Genomic DNA, 23070 nt, shown 5'->3' with positions numbered 1-23070 from the left:
ATCCACTCCCATTGATCCCTTCCACCCAGATTTGGCAAAGATCCTAGAATTCCTACAGGACGGCTTATCCAAAGGACTCAAACCAAGTACCTTGAAGGTCCACGTATCTGCCCTGAGTTCCTACTTCGACCAGAATCTAGCAGACCATCGATGACTAAGGAGATTCATGTCGGCTGCCTCCAGAATCCGTCCAAACAAATCCAATAGGGTCTCAGCTTGGGACTTGAATTTAGTACTGAAAGGTCTAACGATCCCTCCATTTGAGCCTATGGACCAGATCCAGATAAACTATCCTGGAAAACAGCACTTCTCGTAGCCATTACAAGGGCAAGGAGGGTGGGCAAGATTCAGACGCTATCCATCAGAGAGCCTTATCTAAGAATCCTGGACGATAGATTAATATTCCGTCTAGACCCGTCCTTTGTACCAAAAGTGTCCTCTGATTTCCACAGGTCCCAGGAAATAATACTGCCCTCCTTCTGTGACAGTCCGAAAGATGAGAGGGAAGCAGGCTTCCATTCGCTGGACGTCCGGCGAGCGGTCCCTTGCTACTTGGAAGAAGCAAAGCTTTGGAGAAAAGATCAAAATCTTTTTGTTCAGTATGTCGAACCAAATAAAGGGAAAAAATCATCCAAAAGCTCTTTAGCTAACTGGATCAAAAAAGCAATCATGATGCTTACAAAAATCAGGATCTACCTCCTCCTGAATCCTTGAAGACCCACTCCACTAGAGCTGTCTCCGTCTCCTGGGCAGAAAAGGCAAATGCGTCCATCAAGCAGATTTGCAAAGCTGCTACCTGGTCCTCAGTCCATACCTTCACTAAGCATTATAGATTAGATCTAATGTCAGTACAAGATCTAGCTGTTATGGTCGGCGGAACGCACCAGATATAAAATAATAAGAGGTGCGTTCGCCGCCCGGGGTCCACCGTGCGGTAGTTGGTAAGACCGCTGCTGGGCAATGGCAGATGCACCAGAAGGTGACGTAGTGCGCACGGGTTAACGTCACCCGAACGCTAGGAGTGGCTCTGTTCAGACACAGAGTCGCTTGCCAGAAGTATATACAAAGGTGCTGACCCTGTTATCGTCACAGGAGTCAGCATGTGGCGTCGCAGCCGCGAACAGCAATAGCTGCTGTTAATGCAGCGCAGCGGCAACTATAGCCGCAAGCGTCGGCGCCGAGGACCGGGCACCGACGGACGCTAGTGTAGGCGAAGGACCACTGTGGCGTAGCTTGCCTCTACCTGGTGCTGACCTAAGAACATACTCTGTCACCAATCGTATTATCCGAGGGAAGGGGTTTCATAATGAGTCAGCCACCAGTCCATGCATCCGTCACCATTCACATACATAGCAAGATAAGTCTACACTAGCGCATCGCCGAGCCGCCCTGCGGGCTTTTTATAGTGATGCGCTTCCGGAACCTTCCATTAGCTTGGGATGGACCAATCAGATCTGACGCAGGACCTGAGCATGTGACCCCTGCTCTCCAGTGAGAGGTCAAGTTGCGGGCATGCCCAGTAGCACGGCATGAGGACTTAGCCTCAGGAGCGGTTCCCTGCAAAGCAGGTTGCGCTGCCATTGCTGCACCAGAGGTGGCAGCAACATCCAGGCTGTCAGAGCGAGTCTGAGCAGCAAGCCTGGCTCGCCGTGTTTGCTGAGCAACACCCGGAGCGGTCGAGGAAGAATGGGAGACCGCAGGATGTCTAGCTCTGGATTCCTGCTGTGCAGTGCCAGGAATCCGACGCCTAACACTAGCCTTTGACAGGAAAGTCCTGTAAGCTGTTGTCCCTCCCTAACCATTATTTTTTGGTATACTTCCTGTGTGCTGTCATGGAGGGGATTAGAGAAAATAGAATTACACTTACCGGTAATTGGGTTTCTAAGACCCTCCACGACAGCACGGGTAATTGCCCCCCCTAACAATGATGTTCATTTTTGATTCATGTAAATAAATAATATATCAAGCATTCACTCTATGTGGTCCTTGGAAAACACTGGGGATTTGGGGAAGGAGAGGGCTATTTAACCTCTTTTTCCTGTCCCTAATTAGGATGGGAAGGCAACCTCCTGTGTGCTGTCGTGGAGGGTCTTAGAAACCCAATTACCAGTAACTGTAATTCTATTTTCTCTGGTTAAGGTGGGTCTCGCCCATCTGTGTTTCACGGGCCAAGTACAGACCATGAAGTGTGGACTCACTTGGGGTCTTCTGATCCAAACAGCCAACCTCCTATGGCTGGAGTTTGGGCCAGTCCGTACATCGCAGTTAATACACAAACCATGGACACAAGTATTATAAAACCCGTCTTATTCAAGAGTACATAGGTTTAAAACCGGAATATGCTAATTTTGTCCAATTTTGTACCTTTGGGTCTAGATTTAAATGGTCATAAATCATTTCACTCAGGTTCCACAGGCTTTAAAAGTAGACTTTTATTTTTTTTTCCTTTTTCAAAATATTATATGCAATCTATTAAAGCTTTTTTTTTTTCTTTTGTTTCACGTTGTGACAGGCTCAACAAGAAAGCTTGTCCGGGACCAGAAAATAAATCTACCAGCCTGTCCATTTTAATAAGACACATTTCATTACAAAATTATATCCATAGGAACATTTATAAACGCCTCTATCTGACATCATATAAAATAAACTAATTTCAATATTTGACTCGAGATTTGTACACGGAACATTTACATATGTACATTGCAATAATATAACAAGAAAATTAAAATTTTATTTACAGAAAATCAAAAGTGCAAGGCCGTGTTAACCCTTTAAGTGCCAGACGACGTTTACCCATGTAAAAACAAAAAATAAAAATGGTAACACCGGCAATGGGGACATAAAACATTAAAATCGGGAGTTGTAAACAAAAGATATATGGAAGATGAGAATGAAGAATGATATTAAACTTTAATACTTTGTTTACATTAATATTTAGCAGTGCTATATTGTTAAAAGTTACATTTTGGTTCTAGCATTGATGTTGTCAGCACTTGGAATTAATGAACCCAATAAATAGGGATTTCTGATTCTTCCAACATAACCATTATAATATATGACATTTCTTTTACATAGATTATCCCTTGTGACGAAATTGTACAATAAATGTAATAGTTTGTCTTTGGGCAAGCTCACAGAAATCAGGAGATTTGCGGAGATTTTCTGACAAAATGGCCAGCTTGTATGGATTTTGGTGCACTTTTTCCTTTGCATTACCCTGGCGCTCCATATCCATAATGACGTGTTGATACGTGACTGCTGCAGCGGTCAGGTACCAAGACACCATAGACTGATGGGGAAAGAGGCAAGTGTCCACCACCACCAAGGGATTTGACGATCTACAGCAACCTCTACAACACAATGATTTAATTGTGAATTTTTTATTCCCTGTAAAATTAAGGTTGATTTCTGCATGAAAAATGTATACAGCATGTGGATAAGTTTGTTAAAGTCTCATTAACTCGCCTGCTACTCGATTCCACTTCTTAATTTCCTGTGTGAATTTACCCTAAAAGCTCACGTCTACTGAAGCACGATACGCAGAAAGCAGAAACCTTCATGCTTGTAGGTCTTGTAAGGGCTCATGGACACTCTCTTACTACTTCTCCGTGCATGAGCTGTATATTGAAAGGATTAGAAAAACATGGCTGTTTTCCTCCAGAAAATTGCCCGACTTTCGTCGCCTTGATATACGGCATTGCAGGTTTTCTCTATATTAACTGATCAACCAAAGTGGGATGTTTTGCTCATCCTGTCCTGTGGGTCAGGAAAGGCTTTCCAAAACTAGCTTTGCTAAGGGCTTTCCATACTAGAAGGGAACCTGTCATCTCATTCCTGCTGATCAAACCACGGGCAGCATGAGGCAGAGACTGGCTGCCACATGGTAGCTGTGTATGTTTTATCTTGCAACACTGCGGCGTTTCAGAGAAAACAAACTTTGGAAATCCGGCTGTGCACTATATAACTCGACTGACTAGTTGGAGGCTGGTCCCTGACAGCTTCTCCCTGCCCTGAACGGACAGGCCTCTTACTATACACACTCATAGGGAGTGTAGTTGGGAGACGCTGCTTCGAACCGGCCTTAGACTCGTCATCGGGGACACACCGTTCCCGTCCAGCTTTTAAAATGGCCCAGCATTTTAGTGTAGTGTAGTGTGCGGAGCAGTAATAATGCCTTCAGTACAGGCCCGAACGGGAGGAGATTTTTATTACATTTTTTTTAAATTACAGGAAAATATTTTTCCTGTTTTAACAAAAACACCATGAGAACACAATGAAAAGGCTCTGTGAGAACATATAGGAGGAGAAAAGTGCAGTAATTTGTGATGATCAGCTTATTGTCAAAGGACCTTCCTAAGAAGTAGGTTCTGTAGAAAGTGAACCCCTTTAATTACTACATTAGATACATTTTTTAATCTGTTTTTCATTGCTTTATGCTCAGGGTAAACCTGGTGACAGCTAAGAACGTGCCAAGTTCTGAGTTGGAATTGACTATGTTCAGAGGAACATTAGGATTTTATTTTCAATTCCTTCATAAGAGAAAAACATAATTCAAATCTGTGACAGATGACTGAAAAACCCCACTCCTGACGATGGACTATGGCATTGTCCGTCAGGGTTAGGCTGGTTTCAGATTTGCAGATGTCAGATCTGCGGAGGGCTGCGTAGTTCTTCTGTTAAGCTCCAACCACTGTCGCACCTCCTCTGTTCAGCTCCGCCTACGTCTGCATGCGGCCTGCGTACCTATCTTTAACATTGGGTATGCAGGCCATGCGGATGCGTCGTTTTGATGCTGCAGCGACCTTCGTCGAACGCAACATGTTGCATTTTGTTGCGGCCGCCACAGCATCAAGACGATGCATGCGGACACAGGCCACATGCAGACATAGGTGGAGCTGAAAGGAGGTGCGGCAGTGGGTGGAGCTCCATGAAGGAACTACGCAGCCCTCCGCAGCTCTGACATCCGCAAATCTGAACCTAGCCTTACCTCATTTTGCAGCTATGGCTATATTTTAGCTTCTTTTGTGGAACCTGTGATGGACGCTTTTAATGGAGCCACCAATGTCAATGTGAACGTAACATTAGTCTTTGCACCTAAAACTATAGGTCTCCCAATATGGACTGCGATGGCGGAGAGCATGTGACTATAATCAAAATGTATTTACATGGTAAATGAGGTCTATGGTCTTGTAGAGGAACAGTAACTTTGAGGCTGTGTGCACACGTTGCAGGTTTTTTTTGCGTTTTCGCGGTGTTTTTCCGCTGCGGAATCGCTGCAAAGAAAACTCATCCCATGCAATCCTATGAGATTCTGCAATTCTGTGCTAATGCTGAGGATTTTTCTGCTGCGGAATCGCATAGCGGAAAAATACGCAGCAGGCTCATTCTTTTTGCGGAGTTGCTGCGATTCCGCACCCATAGGAATGCATTGATCCGCTTACTTTCTGCATGTGGCTATGCCCACCATGCGCAAAGTAAGCAGATCATGTGCGGATGGTAACCAGGGCATGGAGGAGAGGAGACTGTCCTCCAGGCTCTGGGTACCATAATCCTGTAAAAAATAGAAAAAAAAAATAGAGATATAATGACCATCCGGCAGCCCCCGAAGTCCTTCCCACCTCTCACTACGCTCCCGGCATCTTCCAGTCCCAGTAATGCTTTGCGCGAATGACCACTGATGACGTTGCGCTCTTGCGAGTGAGACGTCATCTCAGGTCCTTCGCGCAAAGCATTACTGGAACCGGAAGATGCTGGGAGTGCCGCAGAGCAGATCGTAGGCCATCGGAAGGTGAGAATAACAATATTTTTTATTTTTTTTTTAATTATTTTTAACATCCTATCACATTTCCAAGTGATGCTTGAAATCGCTTGGAATTCGCAAGCATTCTGCAAGCGAAAAACGCTTGCAACACGGTTGTTTTTCGTGGGAAAAACACGTGTGAATTCACATGCGTTTTACCTGCGGCGGGAGTTGTGGAAATGTTGCAGAAATTTCTGCAGCATTTCTGCACATGTGCACACAGCCTTAGACCAGGATCACACATGTGAGGAATACGGCCGGGTCTCGCATGTTAATACCCAGAACTGCCGCCGGCACTCAGGAGTGGAGCGTGTAGCTCCATGTATTGCTATGTGGCCACACGCTCCGCTCCTGAGTGCCAGCGGCAGTGCCTGGTATTAACCTGCGAGACTCGGCCGTATTCCTCGCATGTGTTATCCCGGCCTAAGAGAAGGCTGAGCAAATTCTACTGATATCACTAGTAGATGAATGTGCCAGGCTGCTCCGGTACAATAAAATGTCACACTTTTCCTCTTCTTTACGGTAGTTACATTGTTTTCACTGGGAGGTTGAGATTCACAAAAACCAAGGACCCCATCTGAGACACAGCTTGCGACTTTTGCTAATAGAAGTGAGAATTAAGACTGGTCATATGGCAAGAGGTCAGCTACAGTGATTTCCCCCTATAAGGCTATAGTAGTAGTTACATACTTATGGCTATGCAACACAGTGCCAGGTTGTAACCTGTAGTGGTCACTGTGAGGACAAATAAAAATAAATTGAAACTTATTTTAATGAAAAAATAAATTAAAACTCGGCAACACCGAATTGACCAGGATCAGAAGATTTGTGGCTAACAATACCTATCCCCCTCCCAATATAAGACAACACCTCATAATGGAAATAAACATTGATGAAATAATGCCTTAATATGCCATGAACATTCCTCTAATACTGTGGCTGTTTAGTCGATGAACAAGACCAAAATTAAGCTCAACTTAACTGTTGATTTTAGACCGTTAGGCCATGTGCACACGTTGAGTATTTGGTGAGGTTTTTTAACCTTTGTATTTATAAGCCAAAACATGGATCAATCACTGTTGAACAATGGTCCATCCTTTAAGAAAAGTGAAAAATCACAGATGTCTGAATGAGGCCTTAGACTGTTCACATGACCACGTTCACTCTTTATCGCGTACGTATGACATGTATTAACATAATGCAATAACATTCAAATGATCTGCTCCACACTACAAACTTATGTAGTCATAAAAGCTAACGAAAAACGTAACTTTCTCAAAATCTGCCACAATTTAATAAATAATAATTCAGTCTCCACAATGGCTACCTCTAGTGTAATCCCTCAGTACCTTGTAGTTCACCGTGCCTTTTCAAGGTTGGTCTCCAGCTTCTTATGTGATTGTTCGATTATGTGCTCTAATTCTACATTATTTCCCAGATGAATTGTACTAGCCATATTAATAATCCCGCATCTGAATTTCTGTACAGGTTTATATACATAAATACTAGTGATGCGCGAGCATGCTCGCTACTCGATCACGCATCGGGGTGCTCGGGTACGCATCAACTATCATGGGTGTCCAAGTGCCATGCTCGATTCCTCACCCCACCTATTTCACGGCCGTTAGGCAATTTCCGCATGTTTATTAGTTGTTTGACATACCCGGGCAAGCCCAGCATGTTTATTGGCAGCCATGAAACATCCGAACTGGGGAATCTATCATGGCGCTCGAGTATCCCGATGCACACTTGAGCACCTCGCTTGTTAGGCTCATCACTACTATCTATCAAAAGCTCAGGTTATTGAAAACACAATTGTTGGATGTCAAAACTGGGCATTCAGAGATACACCATATTTTTTTTGCAATTTACTAATATGAAATTATGGTCCCCCACCCCAGAAGTAGCGCCACTCTTGTCTATCAGCTGTGATTGGTAGTGTAGCTTGTGTCTGGATGACAGACACAAACTACTGAGAAGCGTGGTGCTGTTTACTAGCTTGTTCCATTGAACTCACTGGGGAAAACGTACCATTAGACTCAATGCCGAGAGTAGGTGCAATCTCCATAATTGGAGCATGTAAAGTCTTTTAAAGAAAAAAGAACATATGGAGGCTGATTTATACGAATGAACTATGTGAACAGAATGATGGTTTCCCCTTAACAGTGTACAGTCATCAACAGGGACCATGCTCCATTGGGTCTCATTAAAGACGTCTTGATTTTTAGAGTATGAGATTTTCATCCTTTTTTGGTCTGTGTGCGACCTCCATTTTTCTCATAGGCAAAAAAAAAATCCAGACTGCTACAGATTAAACAAAAAAAATGGACAGCACTCGATTGACATACGGATGGCAGCCTAGTGCCATCTGTTTTTATTTTTTGGCTTGGACTCATTCTCTTGAATGTTCAAGCTTAATCTACAATTTGCTGGCTTTTTTTTCTTTTTTTGGGTACCATTGGCTCACACACAAAAGATTGGACATATGAGTAGATAAACCCATAGACAAAACCCTATTCCATCTAAGAAAAAACTTGGATGGAATGTGTACTTGAAAAGCGGACGTATGAATAACGCCTTAATGAATTTGACTTTTCCAGGATGGACTTGGCTTTGGTTTTAGACAAAGTAGGTGCAAATTCATATATTTATTATAAAGTAGTCTTGGCCCCATGAGCATGGCGTTTTGGTCAGACATCCTATTCTTCTATTCTTTTTCATAGATTTTTTTGTAAGTAGATGAATAGTTCTGCCCCATTGTCTAAAATGGCCCCAAATAAAGTACAAAAAAACAAACTTGGAATTGATGATTGAACCCTGTGCATCCCACCATTATGGTACAATACTGGACCCAAAAATCTGCAGGCAAAAGCGTTGTGTATACATGGCCGCACAATGCCTCCGAGCTGGAGTTTCTCACTGTACTTTGATATAGCCCTTGGGTATTCTATGGCCTGAAGCTTGGGGGAGAGGGGCGGGGGCCTGACTTACATACACTCATTTGCAGGGTATATAATCCAAAATAAAAGCAGCATTTTGGTTTTCCTATATTTCATCTTATACATTCCAATAGAATAAATATCTGGGCATTTACTTAATATACAAGTCTCATAAATAACAGATGTACATAGGATCACACGTAATACAATACAACGTCAAGGTGAATTTACAATCTGCCAAGGTTGGGTGATCGTTAGCTCAGCCATCTCCATTGGACGTAACCATAAAAGCCGTTCAGTTGGACAATTTGTATTCTGTCCCCAGATGTGCAACAGTGTCTAATACCGGGTGGGTGTTTTTATAACTCGTCTCGAGCTGCACACTCTCCGATCTGTGCTCACTTCAGTAGTCATATACGTAGAGGACAGGCCAGAGCACGTGACTGAAGGCTCAGTAGTAGAAACAATGAGGCAGAAAGAGCAGCTGGACAGTTTGTTCTTTTATACAGGAGGCACAATCGAATATTGCGGAATAGTTTGACTCGGAGACGATGAAAAACAAAGATTTCAGAACACATCCCAATGCAATAAATATATTAATATAATAGAATCTATAAACCTGTACATTCTAATATGACCGTCTATTCTAATAACTGCACACGTAGTAAATAAATGCTGCTTATTAACCATAGCAAGCGTGCAGCATTAATCCAAGTGACAGTGCAAGTAATTCCAAAGCGACACGGCACCATGGAGAGTGTCCATGTGCCCATCTTTAAAGGACGAACCAGCCGTTCCATCAGTATACAGACGTAGCAGGGATGATGTTCATTTTTTAAAATATTTTTGTGTGGCCAGTGCTAGCAACATAGCCCTATAGTTTTACCTACACACCTATGAAAACTCCTCAGGGCACATTTGCTATTTCAGCTGCGATTTATCTGCAAATGGACGTTTCAGCCGACCAGCACCAGGCTGGAGCGCTATGACCAGTTTGGTAATATTAAGGACTTTTCTAAGTACTCTTCTGATATATAGCTCCCTCTCTCTATATATAATACTTTGGCATTAAACTCCTGATTGACAAAAAGGGCATATAGATCATCACTCTGTTGGGTTAAATCTCGGAAATTCTTCATAAAGTAGATGTACAAAAACGCAGAATTGGCTTCTAAGGTACGTAAAATGGGTGCCTGAGGTTATCTGACTTAGCCGTAGACCAGTGGCAGACACAGACAGAAGAAGACCCTGTGTAGGAACAGAATATGGACTCTTTGAAGTCCAATAGCTCATCATAATGCACAATTCCACCTGTTCGGGATGTGGAAATGAAACCCCTTATCATTGGTGCAGCCACACAAGGACCAAAAAGGTATGTCCGTCCCTGCCGTAGACTGCTGGCCTGACCCTCCGAGCACTTCTCTATGTTTGACCACAACCACTAGCTATATGGCTCTATAGTTTGCTGGGCATAGGTAGTTATAATATAGTCACTTATTGGGTAGTCACTTTGGCAAACCAAAAAAAAGATAGCCCCTAACATACACTTTGGTGCACAGGTAACATCAGAACTCAGAATTACTCTTGGTTCTTCTTGAAGGCAGCTGGGAATCTATAATATAATATATGGGTTTTGCAATTTTCCTCTTGGATTGGTTTATCAACCATTTTCAGTGGAAACGTTTCCTTCTTCAGCACAATCTTCAGTGAACGGGGTTTTTAGAGTGGGCTTATTGGGCCCCGTAATGTCCTCTACGACTGTTGCACATGGTGCACAAGTATAATGCCTGAGATATTATTCTCTTTTCCTCTAGAGTCAGGGGAGTTGCATGTCCGGTAAGTCGGATATATTACCAGACTGATTTTGTTGTTGAGGATGCAGAAAATAGCCCATGGTATTCTGTTGAGGGATGTGGGACTGCTGAAAAATACGCTGAGATTGGCCCGACTGCAACGACTCTGGATTTTGCATCTGAAACACAATAGAAGTAGTGAAAAATAATACCAACATTGAAAATTGCAAGCCTTAAATGGAATTTATCGTCAAAAAATGGACAATTGTTTAAATCAGGTTTTTAAGTTCAATTTATTTTTTAATCTTTGATAATTTGTCTATAAAAAAATCTGAAATATTATAATTTTCACAGTGGATACTAGGGGTAATATTAGAATCGCACACCTTGTTCTGCATATATGACTTTTCAGCAGTCTCATTATCATCACAGACAGGATTATAATGAAAGAAAACACCTCTATACACAGCTTGTAATACATGATCCACCATTCAAAGTAGATGATGGTCACAGCTCACCTCCTTCCTTCACAATGATCAGAGCATGCCTAGTAACCACTGATTATCTCATGGAGTCATAGTTAGTCTATTGTAATCTTTAGCCCATATAGCTGCTGTAAAGGACAGGAAGTTTTAGTCAAGTGTGTGAAAATTGCAAGATCTTAGATTTTGTTTTCTAAAGCACCACTCCAGCGTTTTTTGTCCATTTCAGCACTGGAGTGGTGCAACTAATATAATATTCCTTGCCCCTAGTCTTATACTTACTAGCTGCTGTCTTCTGCTCCGGTCCAGCTTTTCATCTTGTGACCGTGACTTCTGACTGACCGGAAGTCAGAGGCAGCGGTCACAAGTTCTCAGTGTCAGTCTATGAGATCCACGTTCTGGCCCTGTTCTGACTCTCATAGACTTACATTGACTAGTGACTTACAGATCGCCTATCAAACACCTCAACGATCCGGCAGATCACAACCTGCAGAAGATGACCGAAGTGGCGCCAATTGCATGGGAAGATGATGGCTGGTAAGTATAAAGCCGGGGGCAGGGAACTTGGATCAGTGGCACCACTACAGCAGTAAAATAAGATAACAAAACGCTGGAGTAGTGCTTTAGTGTAGATAGTGCCATAGAAAATAATGATAAAAAAAAATCTAACATGTTTAAAAAAATACATTTTACAAAAAACCTGAATTAAACAATAGGTAATTTCTTTCAAATATATCCCCTTTTCAGTCCCAAAAGTCAGAATGTATAATTTGATCCTTACAGTTTTCTACCATTTACATTACCTGAAGGTAGAGATGCTGCGGTTGGACTTGCTGTTGCTGACAATGGTGGAGGTGAACTGCAGCATGGGTCTGTTGCGGAGTAAAGCTGGCTGCAGGGATCATTAAGGAGGGGGTGTACGCCGGAGCAGGAGAAGCTGCAATCACTGCGCTACATGTGATTGGTTGCATTTGTATCGAGGGCGGCCGCATTTGTTGGTCCTGGACAAACCTGTCATAGAGAAACAACATGTAACACAGATATAACCCAAAGATCACTTGGAAGTTATCACTATCCATGGGGTTTAGAATTAGATTTCATGCTCCATCTTTATCACAATCGCTCAAGCCGGAGGATGCATTTCTTTGTGTTGCCTAACATTATACCACCTCTAGGTTACTTCTTTTACACCAATACTTTGGAGCAATCTGGCGCATCTTAAAAAACACTACTTTTCTGCTAAGTCACTCCACCTTGCCATATCCAGTGGGCGGTTCTATTTATTGATTGACAGTGTTTCTAGTATGCAGAGCCTGTGACAGGTTTCCGTTAAAAGATATGCACAACTTTGAGGGTATTTTGTTTTTACTTAAATACATGTATTTCTACTGCCTGTGCATATCTAGAGTGTGATGGGCCCTAGTGAAAGAGTTTGTGTAAACCTCCAGTGAACTGGGCGCTTCCCCGTAGGGATGGGGTCCCAGGAAAATCAAGGTAAGAGATGGGAAATAAAAGTGGAATGAATATACAGCTGTTCGTGATCCGACTAAAGAGAAATGTAAAAAGTTAAACAGTTCCAAAAGAACCAGATTTTTATGAGGCTGAGAAACATTTTTTTTGCATGAGCCAGATCCCTGTGAACCTTCACTAGCCTCAGCGCTTATTCTAATTAGTAGGCAGGGTGCAACGTAATGCATAATGATGATATCATCCTGGGCCTACTAATCAGAAGAGATGCCGGGAATGCTGATAGGTAGAAGGAGGTCCACAGGATTCTGGGCCGTTGCCCACGTATTGTTGACCAGGGTCCTGAATCAGAATCTTTTTGCTCAACATAAATTATAGCTGATGCCGAATATTAATAGCATCCTGAAGCACAAATATAAACTTGCTTCCATTAACTCTTGGTGTTGGGAAGCTGTTAACCACTTCAGCCACAAGCTCGTTTTCCTGCCGAGTTCTGGAACGCTTCAACATGTCCCAGTGATTCTGAGACTGTTTTTTCGTGACACACTGTGCTTCATGTTAGTGATCAATTTTGGTAGATATGATTTGCCTTTATTTATGAAAATATCTAAAATTTTACAAAAAAATTGAAAAATATTCAATTTTCAAACTTTTAATTTTTATGCCCTTAAACAAAATAGTTATGCCACACAAAATAGATTATAAATAACATGTACCATATGTCTACTTCACATCAGCATCATTTTTTAAGCAAAATATTTTTTAGGAAGTTAGAAGATTGTTAAAATGTAATAAGAATTTTTTTTTTTAATTTTACAGCAAAATTTACAAAACTAATTGTTTTAGTTACCACATCACATTTGAAGGGACTTTGAGAGGCCTATGTAACAGAAAATATCCAAAATTGACACCTTTTTAAAAACTGCACCCCTCAAAAGTGCTCAAAACCACATTCAAGAAGTTTATTAACCCTTTAGGTGATTCCCAGAAAATGTAGTCAATGTGGAAGGAAAAAATGAAAATTTTACTTTTTCCCACCAAAATCTTGTTTTAGCCCCAAAGTTTTCACTTTCATAAGGGTAACAGGAGAAAATGTACCTCAAAATTTGTTGTGCAATTTCTCCTGAGTAAACCGATACCCAACAAGTGGTGAAAAACTACTGTTTGGGTGCACGGCAGGGCTCGGAAGGAAAGGAGCCCCACTTGACTTTTGGAGCGCAAAATACATTGAAATATTTAGCAGACAGCCCCTGATGTGTCTAAACAGTAGAAAAACCCACACGTTACCCCATTTTGGTAAACTCCTTGAACCCACAGGTGCTTCACTGAACTTTATAACGTTGAGTCGTGAAAATGAAAAAATACATAAATGTTTATCCACATATTTTTCATTTTCACAAGGGTAACAGGAGAAAATCGACCACGCAATTTGTTGCGCAATTTCTCCTGAGTACGCTGATACCGCATATGTGGTGGAAAACTACTGTTTGAGCGCACGGCAGGGCTCAGAATGGAAGAAGCGCCAATTGAATTCTCAATCGTAATTTTGGCTGAAATAGACTGCGGATGTCGTGTCACGTTTGAAGAGCCTCTGACATGCCAAAACATCAAAAAACCCCACATGTGATGCCATTTTGTAAACTATGCTTCTCGAGGAATTTATCTAGGGTGTAGTGAGCATTTTTAACCCTTAGGTGCTTCACAGAATTGTATTGGGCTGAGCAAAGGGAAAAATACCATTTTTCCACTAAAATGTTGCTTTGCCCCCAAGTTTTTAATTTTCAAAAGTAAGTGAAATTGAATGGTACAATTTGTTACACAATTTCTTCCGAGTATTCCCATATCCCATATGTGGTCAAAAACTACTTTTGGGGCACAGTGCAAAGCTCAGACGGGAAGAAGTGTCATATTGGAGTTCAGGTTTTGCTGGAGTGGTTTGATGGTTCCATGGCACGTTGGTAGAGACCCAGAGGTGTCAGAACAGCAGAACCCCCCCCCCCACACACACACACACAATTGACCCCATTTTACAAACTGCACCTCTCACTAAGTTCATCTAAGGGTGCAGTGATCATATTGACACCACATGTGTTACAAAATTTTATAGCCTTGGGCAGTGAAGAAAAAATAAATTACCACAAAATTTTTTTTTTAGTTCCAGGTTTTACATTTTCACATGGGGAAATGGGTAAAAATGGCCCAAAAATATATCACACTCAATTTCTTCTGAACGTAGCAATACCCCATATGTGGCTGCACAGTACTGCATAGCCACACGGTGAGACTTGGAATGGAAAGTATGCTATGTGACTCTTGGAGAACAAATTATCATAGAATAGTTTGGACTCCATATACAGAGCCCCTAAGTGCCAGAAGCGTAGAATTCCCCCTCAGGTTGACCCCATTTTGGAAATTACACCCCTCTGGGAATTTTTTTTTACAGGTGCAATTACAAGTTTGACTCCACGGGTGGTTTCAAGAAGCAAGCAGCAGTGGATGTTGCAGAGTGAAAATTGAAAATCTGCCATTGTAGTGCTCAGCATGTAGTGCTTCGGGCATGGTCTAAGCAGGCCTCTATAGGTGGCAGATCAGGAGGTTGACATTTGACCTGCTGTTATGGCAACCATGGGATCCCATGCTGACATTGCGTAGGCGCCGATCAGATGGGATAGGCAGCTCCCTCCCTTTCACTGCCTTCTGAATTATACCATTGCTATTGATCGCAGCGTTTAGGAGGTTAAACAGCCCAGGGCAGTGCGGTCACCACTCCTGGCAGTGACGGCCGGGTCTTGGCTCTCACTTAAGCCGAGTTCCTGGCGATAATCGTGCAGTCACCTCTTCTGTGCCCATACGATCATCAGAACGTACCGGTACGTGTGTTTGCCGGAACACTCTACAAAATAGGACATACCGGCACATCCAATGTGGACAAGGGCTTAAAATAAGTGGCTTGTATTGATGATGAAACCATGGATGAACATATGAAGACAAAGGATGTGATACTGTAGAATGATCGTATCAGCACTGTTTTGAATTGAAACATATAGACATCTTCTGGGTATATTTTATTTCTACTTTTTTAAAGGGAATCTATCAGTAGGATAAACACTCCTAAGCCATCTATATGGCCATGTAGGTCATAAGAAGCTGAATAAAATGATACATTGATATCTGTGATCCGATGTCTTATTCCAGAGAAATCCACATTTTTCTTATATGTAAAGGAGCTGTTCCAGGCTGTGGACGGACATAGATCTCCTTGAGAATCTGCTTCCAGATTTTATTTAAATGAAATGGAACATTACCAGTGTGAGTCATGTAATTCCTGGACCCGTTGAAACGTAGTGTGAACGCGAAACGGACGTGGTCACCTGCGCTACCCTGCCTCCATGTGTTTGGCGTCGGGTTCCGACCTCTGCACAGGAGGAATCCCCAGCCTTGCCTTCTGTGGTCTCCTATTCAGTCCCGACCGCAGAGGAGGCTGCTCAGCAAAGGCGTCGTTCTCGACGTCTTGCTCAAGCTAGTGCTGTGAGGTTGCTTGCTGCTGCCACCTCTGGTTCAGCTTTAGCAATCTGCACTAGCCAGCAGCGAGCAGCTCCAGAGGCTAAGTCCTTTTTGCAGCCTACTGAGCATGCCTGTGGGACGACTTCTCATTGGAGTTCGGAGGTCACATGCTCAGGTCCTCAAACGGCTCGGATTGTACCATCAAGAAGGTCCCGGAAGGACGCGGCTATAAAAGGTTCGCATGGCCGCTCAGCCATGCGCTAGTATAGACTTTAATGGCAAAGTGTGTATGTTGATGGATGCTTGAGACTGGTGAATGACTCATTATGACTCTCCTCCCTTGGTTGTGCATGAGTTAGGGTTTTGAGTCAGAGTCAACGACGAGTTGTGGTACTGCCTAGCGCTGCATTGCTCTCAGTTCCTCACACACGCTAGCGCCAGTGTGCCATTCTGCACAAGGCACCACGTTACCGCATACACAGCAGCTTCTGCCAGAGTGGCGCCGTGTGCAGATAGTGCGCTTTCCGGCTCTAAGCTAGGCTGTTAAGTAGTGTCCGCTAGGGCAGCGCTGCATGCTCCAGTAGCGGTTTCCTTAGTTCCATTTTTCCTAGCGACGCAATTGCGGTGCCACACGCTAGTGAGTCGAGAAGGACTCTAACCTAACCTTGTCTCCTTGGGGCAGAGTCCTGAGACTCTACACTAGCGCTCCCTTTGCCGAGTCCTGTGGAGTTAACAGGCTCCAGCAATTGTCTCAGCGACTCTGTGAAGTAACAGAGTTCGCTCCTGTACACACCGGGTCAATGGTTTCCCGCCGGTGTTTACTTAGCACGCCACCATTACCGAGCAGCAGTTTACCATCACTGCACGGTGGACCCCAGGTTGCGATCGCACTTCGTTATATTTTATATTAAGTGCGATCCGCAACCCTAACACCATGTCTTTTTTTATGCAACTAATAAAGAAGTTTTTTCATCGACCAGTGGCCATGGAGTACCATCCTTCATCTTCTGTCCTGCATATCTGAATGAGCTCATCTGTTGGGATGTTCACATGCAACTGTGTGTATTTGGTGCAATAAGAAATCTGTCCGCAAGCTGAATCCTATGCTCGCGTGGAGATATGCGAGTTTGTTTAGTGCCAATTTTTCTTCTCATTTCACAGCCTGTAATTACTGACACTTTGCTCTCATGATGACGCAGAGCTCTGCAGTGAGATCAGAACTAACACAGTACAGCAGAGTTAACACTGTACTGAGATTGTTCTCTTCTGTCAAACTACCACATTTGCACATTTGTCCTCTCACAGTGCTTCGGTTTCCATGTCACAGGAAACATGTCATTGTCTTTGCAATGAGACAAGGTTCAACTCTGCAGTACTGTGTTAGTTATAATCACACACAGCTCTGCAGTGAAATCACAACAAACATAAATGTTCGCAGCTGCATGTGTCATCTAACAGTGCTTCAACTTCCATCTCACAAGCAGCCAGAGTTAACAGCACTGTGAGAAGACAACTGCAAACATGCTTGTTGTGTTTTTAATGGGACAAGGTTTACCTCTGCTGTACTGTGTTGGTTATAATCAGTCACAGATCTGTAGCAGAACTGCCAGCACTATAATAGGACAAGTGCTGCTGTAAATGTTTGCAATGATACAAAGTTCACTTCTGTTGTACTGTGTCAGCTGTAATCTCACTGCAGAGCTGTGTGTGATTATAAGACATTATATGTCTCAGACTGGTAACTCCTCCCTTTATCTAATATATAAAGCTCAAAGTATGTATGTATGTATGTATCTGTATGTATGTCCGGGATAGGCATCCGCACCGTCGCAGCTACAGCAACAAAATTTGGCACAGTCACACGTCTGGACCCTGACAGCGTCCTAAGCTGTGTTGTGAGGCGAAATTTTAACCCCGCGCGTTCCAATTCACCAAACAATTTTGCCCCTATCTACATACTGGGGAAAAAGTGTGCGCGTCAAGCCCCGCCCCTCATTATGATGTCATAATGCTCCTATTTGCATACTGGGGAAACAGTGTGTGCGTATCAAGCCCCGCCCCTCATTATGATGTCACAATGGTTGTCATGGCGACGCTGATGTCATCATAGGTTGCAAGCCCCGCCGCTCATTATGATGTCATAATGGTTGACTATGGGATGGAGGATGTGTGATGGGTATATGGGCACTGGACTATGGGATGGAGGATATGTATAACGGGTATATGGGCACGGGCCTATGGGATGGTGGATATGTATGACGGGTATATGGGCACGGGACTATGAGATGAAGGATGTGTGATGGGTATATGGGCACTGGACTATGCGATGGAGGATATGTATGACGGGTATATGGGCACGGGACTATGGGATGGCGGATATGTATGATGGGCACTCGACTATGGGATGGAGAATATGTATGATGGGTATATGGGCATGGGACTATGGGATGGAGGATGTGTGATGGGTATATGGGCACTCGACTATGGGATGGAGGATGTGGATGATGGGTATATGGGCACGGGCCTATGGGATGGAGGATGTGTGATGGGTATATGGGCACTGGACTATGGGATGGAGGATATGTATGACAGGTATATGGGCACGGGACTATGGGATGGTGGATATGTATGATGGGTATATGGGCACAGGACTATGGGATGGAGGATATGTATGATGGGTATATGGGCATGGGACTATGAGATGAAGGATGTGTGATGGGTATATGGGCACTCAGCTATGGGATGGCGGATGGGTATATGGGCACGGGCCTATGGGATGGTGGATATGTATGATGGGTATATGGGCATGGGACTATGGGATGGAGGATGTATGATGGGTATATGGGCACGGGCCTATGGGATCATGGATAATTATAATTTGCTATAACTAACCACAGTTAGTTACTATGCCCGGGCAGCGCCGGGCTCTTCAGCTAGTTTAAAATAAGTTCTGGAAGCAGATTCTCGGGGAAATCTATATCTGGCCCATAGTCCTGAACAGCTCATTTGCATATAATAAAAATGTGGATTTATATGGTCCTACATGCCAATATGGCCTAAAAGGTGTGATCCTACTGACAGATTCACTTTAATTGATGTATTTTGTATTTAAAATAGATTTTAATTGAATTTCATTAAAAAAAAAGTACACAATCTGCCTTTGACAGAGCCACTGCCTATTGCTGGCTGAAGATTGCGTTAACTAAAGGTCCATTTATACTGCATGATTAAAATGAACTAGGAGTGCGAACTAGGAGTACGATAATTGTGTAGTCCAAATAGTCTAATGATCATCCAAAGCTCAAGTCCCGATATATACTGCAGGCTAAGTGCACAGGCGCAGTGTGAACTCCGCTCAGCTAGTTTACAGTGGGAATGGAAAGTATTCAGACCCCTTTAAATTTTTCACTCTTTGTTTCATTGCAGTCATTTGGTAAATTCAAAAAAAATTTTCTCATTAATGTACATTCTACACCCCATCTTGACTAATAAAAGCCCCCCCAAAAATGTGGACATTTTTGCAAATTTCTTAAAAAAGAAAAGCTGAAATATCACATGGTCATATGTATTCAGACCCTTTGCTCAAACACTCATATTAAGTCACATGCTGTCCATTTCCTTGTGATCCTCCTTGAGATGGTTCTACTCCTTTATTGGAGTCCAGCTGTGTTTAATTAAACTGATAGGACTTGATTTGTAAAGGCACACACCTGTCTATATATGACCTCACAGCTCACAGTGCATGCCAGACCAAATGAGAATCATGAGGTCAAAGGAACTGGCCAAGGAGCTCAGAGACAGAATTGTGGCAAGGCGCAGATCTGGTCAAGGATACAAAAGAATTTCTGCAATACTTAAGATTCCTAAGAGCACATTGGCATCCATAATCCTTAAATGGAAGAAGTTTGGGACCACCAGAAGTCTTCCTAGACCTGGCCGCCCAGCTAAACTGGATGAAAACCTCTTCCAGAGTGCTCTGGACCTCAGGCTTGGCCGAAGGTTCAACTTCCAACAATAAAATGACCCTAAGTACACAGCTAAAATAACAAAGGAGTGGCTTCAGAACAACTCTGTGACCATTCTTGACTGGCCCAGCCAGAGCCCTGACCTAAACCCAATTGAGCATCTCTGGAGAGTCATGAAAATGTCTGTCCACCAATGTTTACCATCCAACCTGATGAAACAGGAGAGGATCTGCAAGCAAGAATGGCAGAGGATCCCAAATCCAGGTGTGAAAAACTTGTTGCATCATTCCCAAGGAGACTCATAGCTGTACTAGCTCAAAAGGGTGCTTATACTCCATACTGAGCAAAGGGTCTGAATACTTATGACCAGGTGATATTTCAGTTTTTCTTTTTTAATAAATTTGCAAAAATTTCTACGTTTCTGTTTTTTTCAGTCAAGATGGGGTGCACAGTGTACATTAATGATAACAAAATGAACTTTTTTGAATTTATCAAATGGCTGCAATGAAACAAAGTGAAAAATTTTAAGGGGTCTGTATACTTTCCATACCCACTGTATGAAGACATGAAAGTTCACTTTGTGGTCATAAATCAAGGAGAGGAGTTCAGTAATAAACAGATAAGAGTTATAAACTCCCGGTGAACTCACTGACAGTTTCAAAGTTAATCCCATTCTACAGCCAGCAATGAGAAGGGAAACAAGTTTTAAAAGCCAAGCAGTGCAACAAGTCTAATGAAACCTAATTGCAAAACTTATTTTTAGGCCAAAATAAATGCATTCAAGTAAAAAAAAAAATTGTGCCCAAAAGGTGTAAATATCTTGTAAACTCTGCAGGATACATACATACTTATATCTGTAGTTATAAGATAGAAAATCACATTATGTACCTCAAATGCCTGTCTTGAGTGAAATCAGATGATTGGGATCTGTCCACATTATCTGATGAAATTCGGGAAGAAACAGAAGCGGGGTTTTGAGTTTGTGAGAACATCATAGTATTATTATACAGAGGCATCACAATGTTGCTATGAGTCTGTAATACAGCTGCTTGCTGTGTCTGGTTTGTTCTCATCATCCGCTGTTGCCTTTGTAACTGTTGCTGCTGGTGCTGATGTTTCTGCAGCTGCTGTTGCTTTTGTAGTTGTTGCTGCTGTTGCTGCAGCTGGTGCTGTAGTTGCTGGTGCTGTAGTTGCTGTTGTGCTTGCTGGACTTGCTGATGCTGGTTTTGCGGTGCTTGCTGTTGTATTTGCTGATGCTGGTGTTGTGGCACTTGCTGTTGTATTTGCTGATGCTGGTGCTGCCCCGTTGGTTGCTGTATTTGTTGATGCTGTTGTTGCGATGCCTGCTGTTGTATTTGAGTGTGCTGGTGCTGCTGACTTTGGGGGTGCTGCTGGTGAGTTGTGTTCTTTTTTACATGTAAAATAGAAATGAGCAGCTGTTAATTGATGACAAAAGCAATATATCTAGTAAGAAATTAAATATTCTCAATTTTAACTATATAACTGGAAATAGTTGTATACATTAATATATATGTATTAAACATCAAGAATATACTGTTAATTCATAGTTTAACTTAGGTGCTGTCATTGGATACTGTGAGATCTTATTTAAAGGGAAAGTCACCCCAGGAAATGTTAGATATATTTTTTACATGAGAATGTTTTTCTTTCTATAGCCAAGTCTGTATTAAAATTAAAAAACATAGAAATCTTGCTATTTTCACAATAAACAATGACTATTTTGTACTCCTACTTCCTGTTATTCCAGGAAATGCACATGTACATTTGCAGCAACAGACAGACGCAGATTCTATCCTCTGTATTGAAGCATCTAATGAGCGTGTGCAAAGTCATTGTGAAGGGAGGGAGAGCTGTTGGAACTGTGATATCACCTTGGATCCTGTGTTATCAGCTGGGTATAAACATGTTACCTGCCATTGTAATTCAGCCTTTGACGATGAGCATTTTCAATGATCATTTTGAATCCAACGTTAGAGTTAGAGCTTATGAGTCCAAGTGTATTCAGTCTCCACCAACTCACTCTGTCAATCACATTAAGTGGGTGGAGATTGCGTTTAAACTTTCAAAAAGTCCACAGCTTAAGAGGAATTTCAAAGTAAGTACACCAGCATCAACAGATCCAATATATCTATTTAATAATGTAAGCGTCTGTATTGTGACAAATAATGCTTTAACAATAGGTTTAAATAATAATTACAAATGGGATCTATTTCTTTTAAATGGGATCTATTTCTTTTATTGCATCCCTACTTCCACCCACAGATTCCTGAATCTAACACCCTTTATCATAGTTGGTCTACTTAACAAAAGACTGCACCCAAAAAACCTTTGCCTTACAACAACTTACAAGTAGAGGACCGACAAATGTCCTATTATTATGTGGACATCCCGAGGCAAGACCCCCTTTATGACCAAAGTGGATAGACGTCAAAGATCAGAAGCTTCATTGCAATTAGTTGACAACATGATGGATTCACAAGGCTTAGTTACCTGATTTGGGGTCACATACTGTTGAGCAGAGGTTATCTGAGTTCCACAAAAGCGTTTGGAGCTCATCATGGACTGAGATTTCTTTCCCATTTCCAGACCTTGCCTGGCTGCTACTCCAGACTGGCGTGAGACCCGTCGTGAATCAGACTGCTGTACATTATTGAATCCGATTGACATTGGTTGCTGCATAAACATCTTCACAAAAAAGGAGAAAAACATAGTTTTTCATATAAGACATTACTATTCAAAGAAAATATGTTCAATCAATATATATATTGTTAGATGATCAGAGTCAAAAATGGTGCTAGAAGGGTGACTCATCAGGAAAACCCCATTCCATAATCCTCCAGATTCAAGTAAATGGGATAATACAATAATACTTGCACCGCTGCTAAGAAAGGTAGAAATGAGACATCAAGCCAAAGAGAAAGAATCGGAGAAACTCACACACGATCGCCAAACCAGCTAATCAGCAGAGGTCCAGATAGTGGGACCCTTCTATCTTCAGGATCCCACTGCTCCCCTGCTTCCCAGCTTACAACCTTCAAAGGAACAGTACTCTCCTAATGATTGTCAATCTGGACCACCACCAGAACTGTGCGCTCGTCG

The 23070-nt window shown here is 42.5% G+C and overlaps 1 protein-coding gene across 2 annotated transcripts in view; it reads right to left on the bottom strand.

The window, feature by feature from the left end:
- Nucleotides 1-2414: 2414 nt before the first annotated feature.
- PASD1 (PAS domain containing repressor 1) overlaps nt 2415-23070 on the bottom strand; it is a 161990-nt gene continuing 141334 nt past the window's right edge. For both annotated transcript variants that reach the window (XM_073543621.1, XM_073543620.1), the window contains exons 18-21: nt 22462-22656; nt 20839-21356; nt 11818-12025; nt 2415-10711 (exon numbers count right to left, since the gene is read on the bottom strand). In XM_073543621.1, coding sequence (XP_073399722.1) covers nt 10556-10711; nt 11818-12025; nt 20839-21356; nt 22462-22656 — 1077 coding nt within the window. In that variant the 3' untranslated portion in view covers nt 2415-10555. The remainder of the gene's footprint in view (nt 10712-11817; nt 12026-20838; nt 21357-22461; nt 22657-23070) is intronic.

The sequence above is a fragment of the Dendrobates tinctorius genome, unplaced genomic scaffold (genome assembly GCF_039654945.1).
Source record: "Dendrobates tinctorius isolate UK_male_01 unplaced genomic scaffold, ASM3965494v1 ptg000133l, whole genome shotgun sequence".
Lineage (NCBI taxonomy): Eukaryota > Metazoa > Chordata > Amphibia > Anura > Dendrobatidae > Dendrobates > Dendrobates tinctorius.
This window is presented reverse-complemented; position numbering and strand designations above follow the sequence as displayed.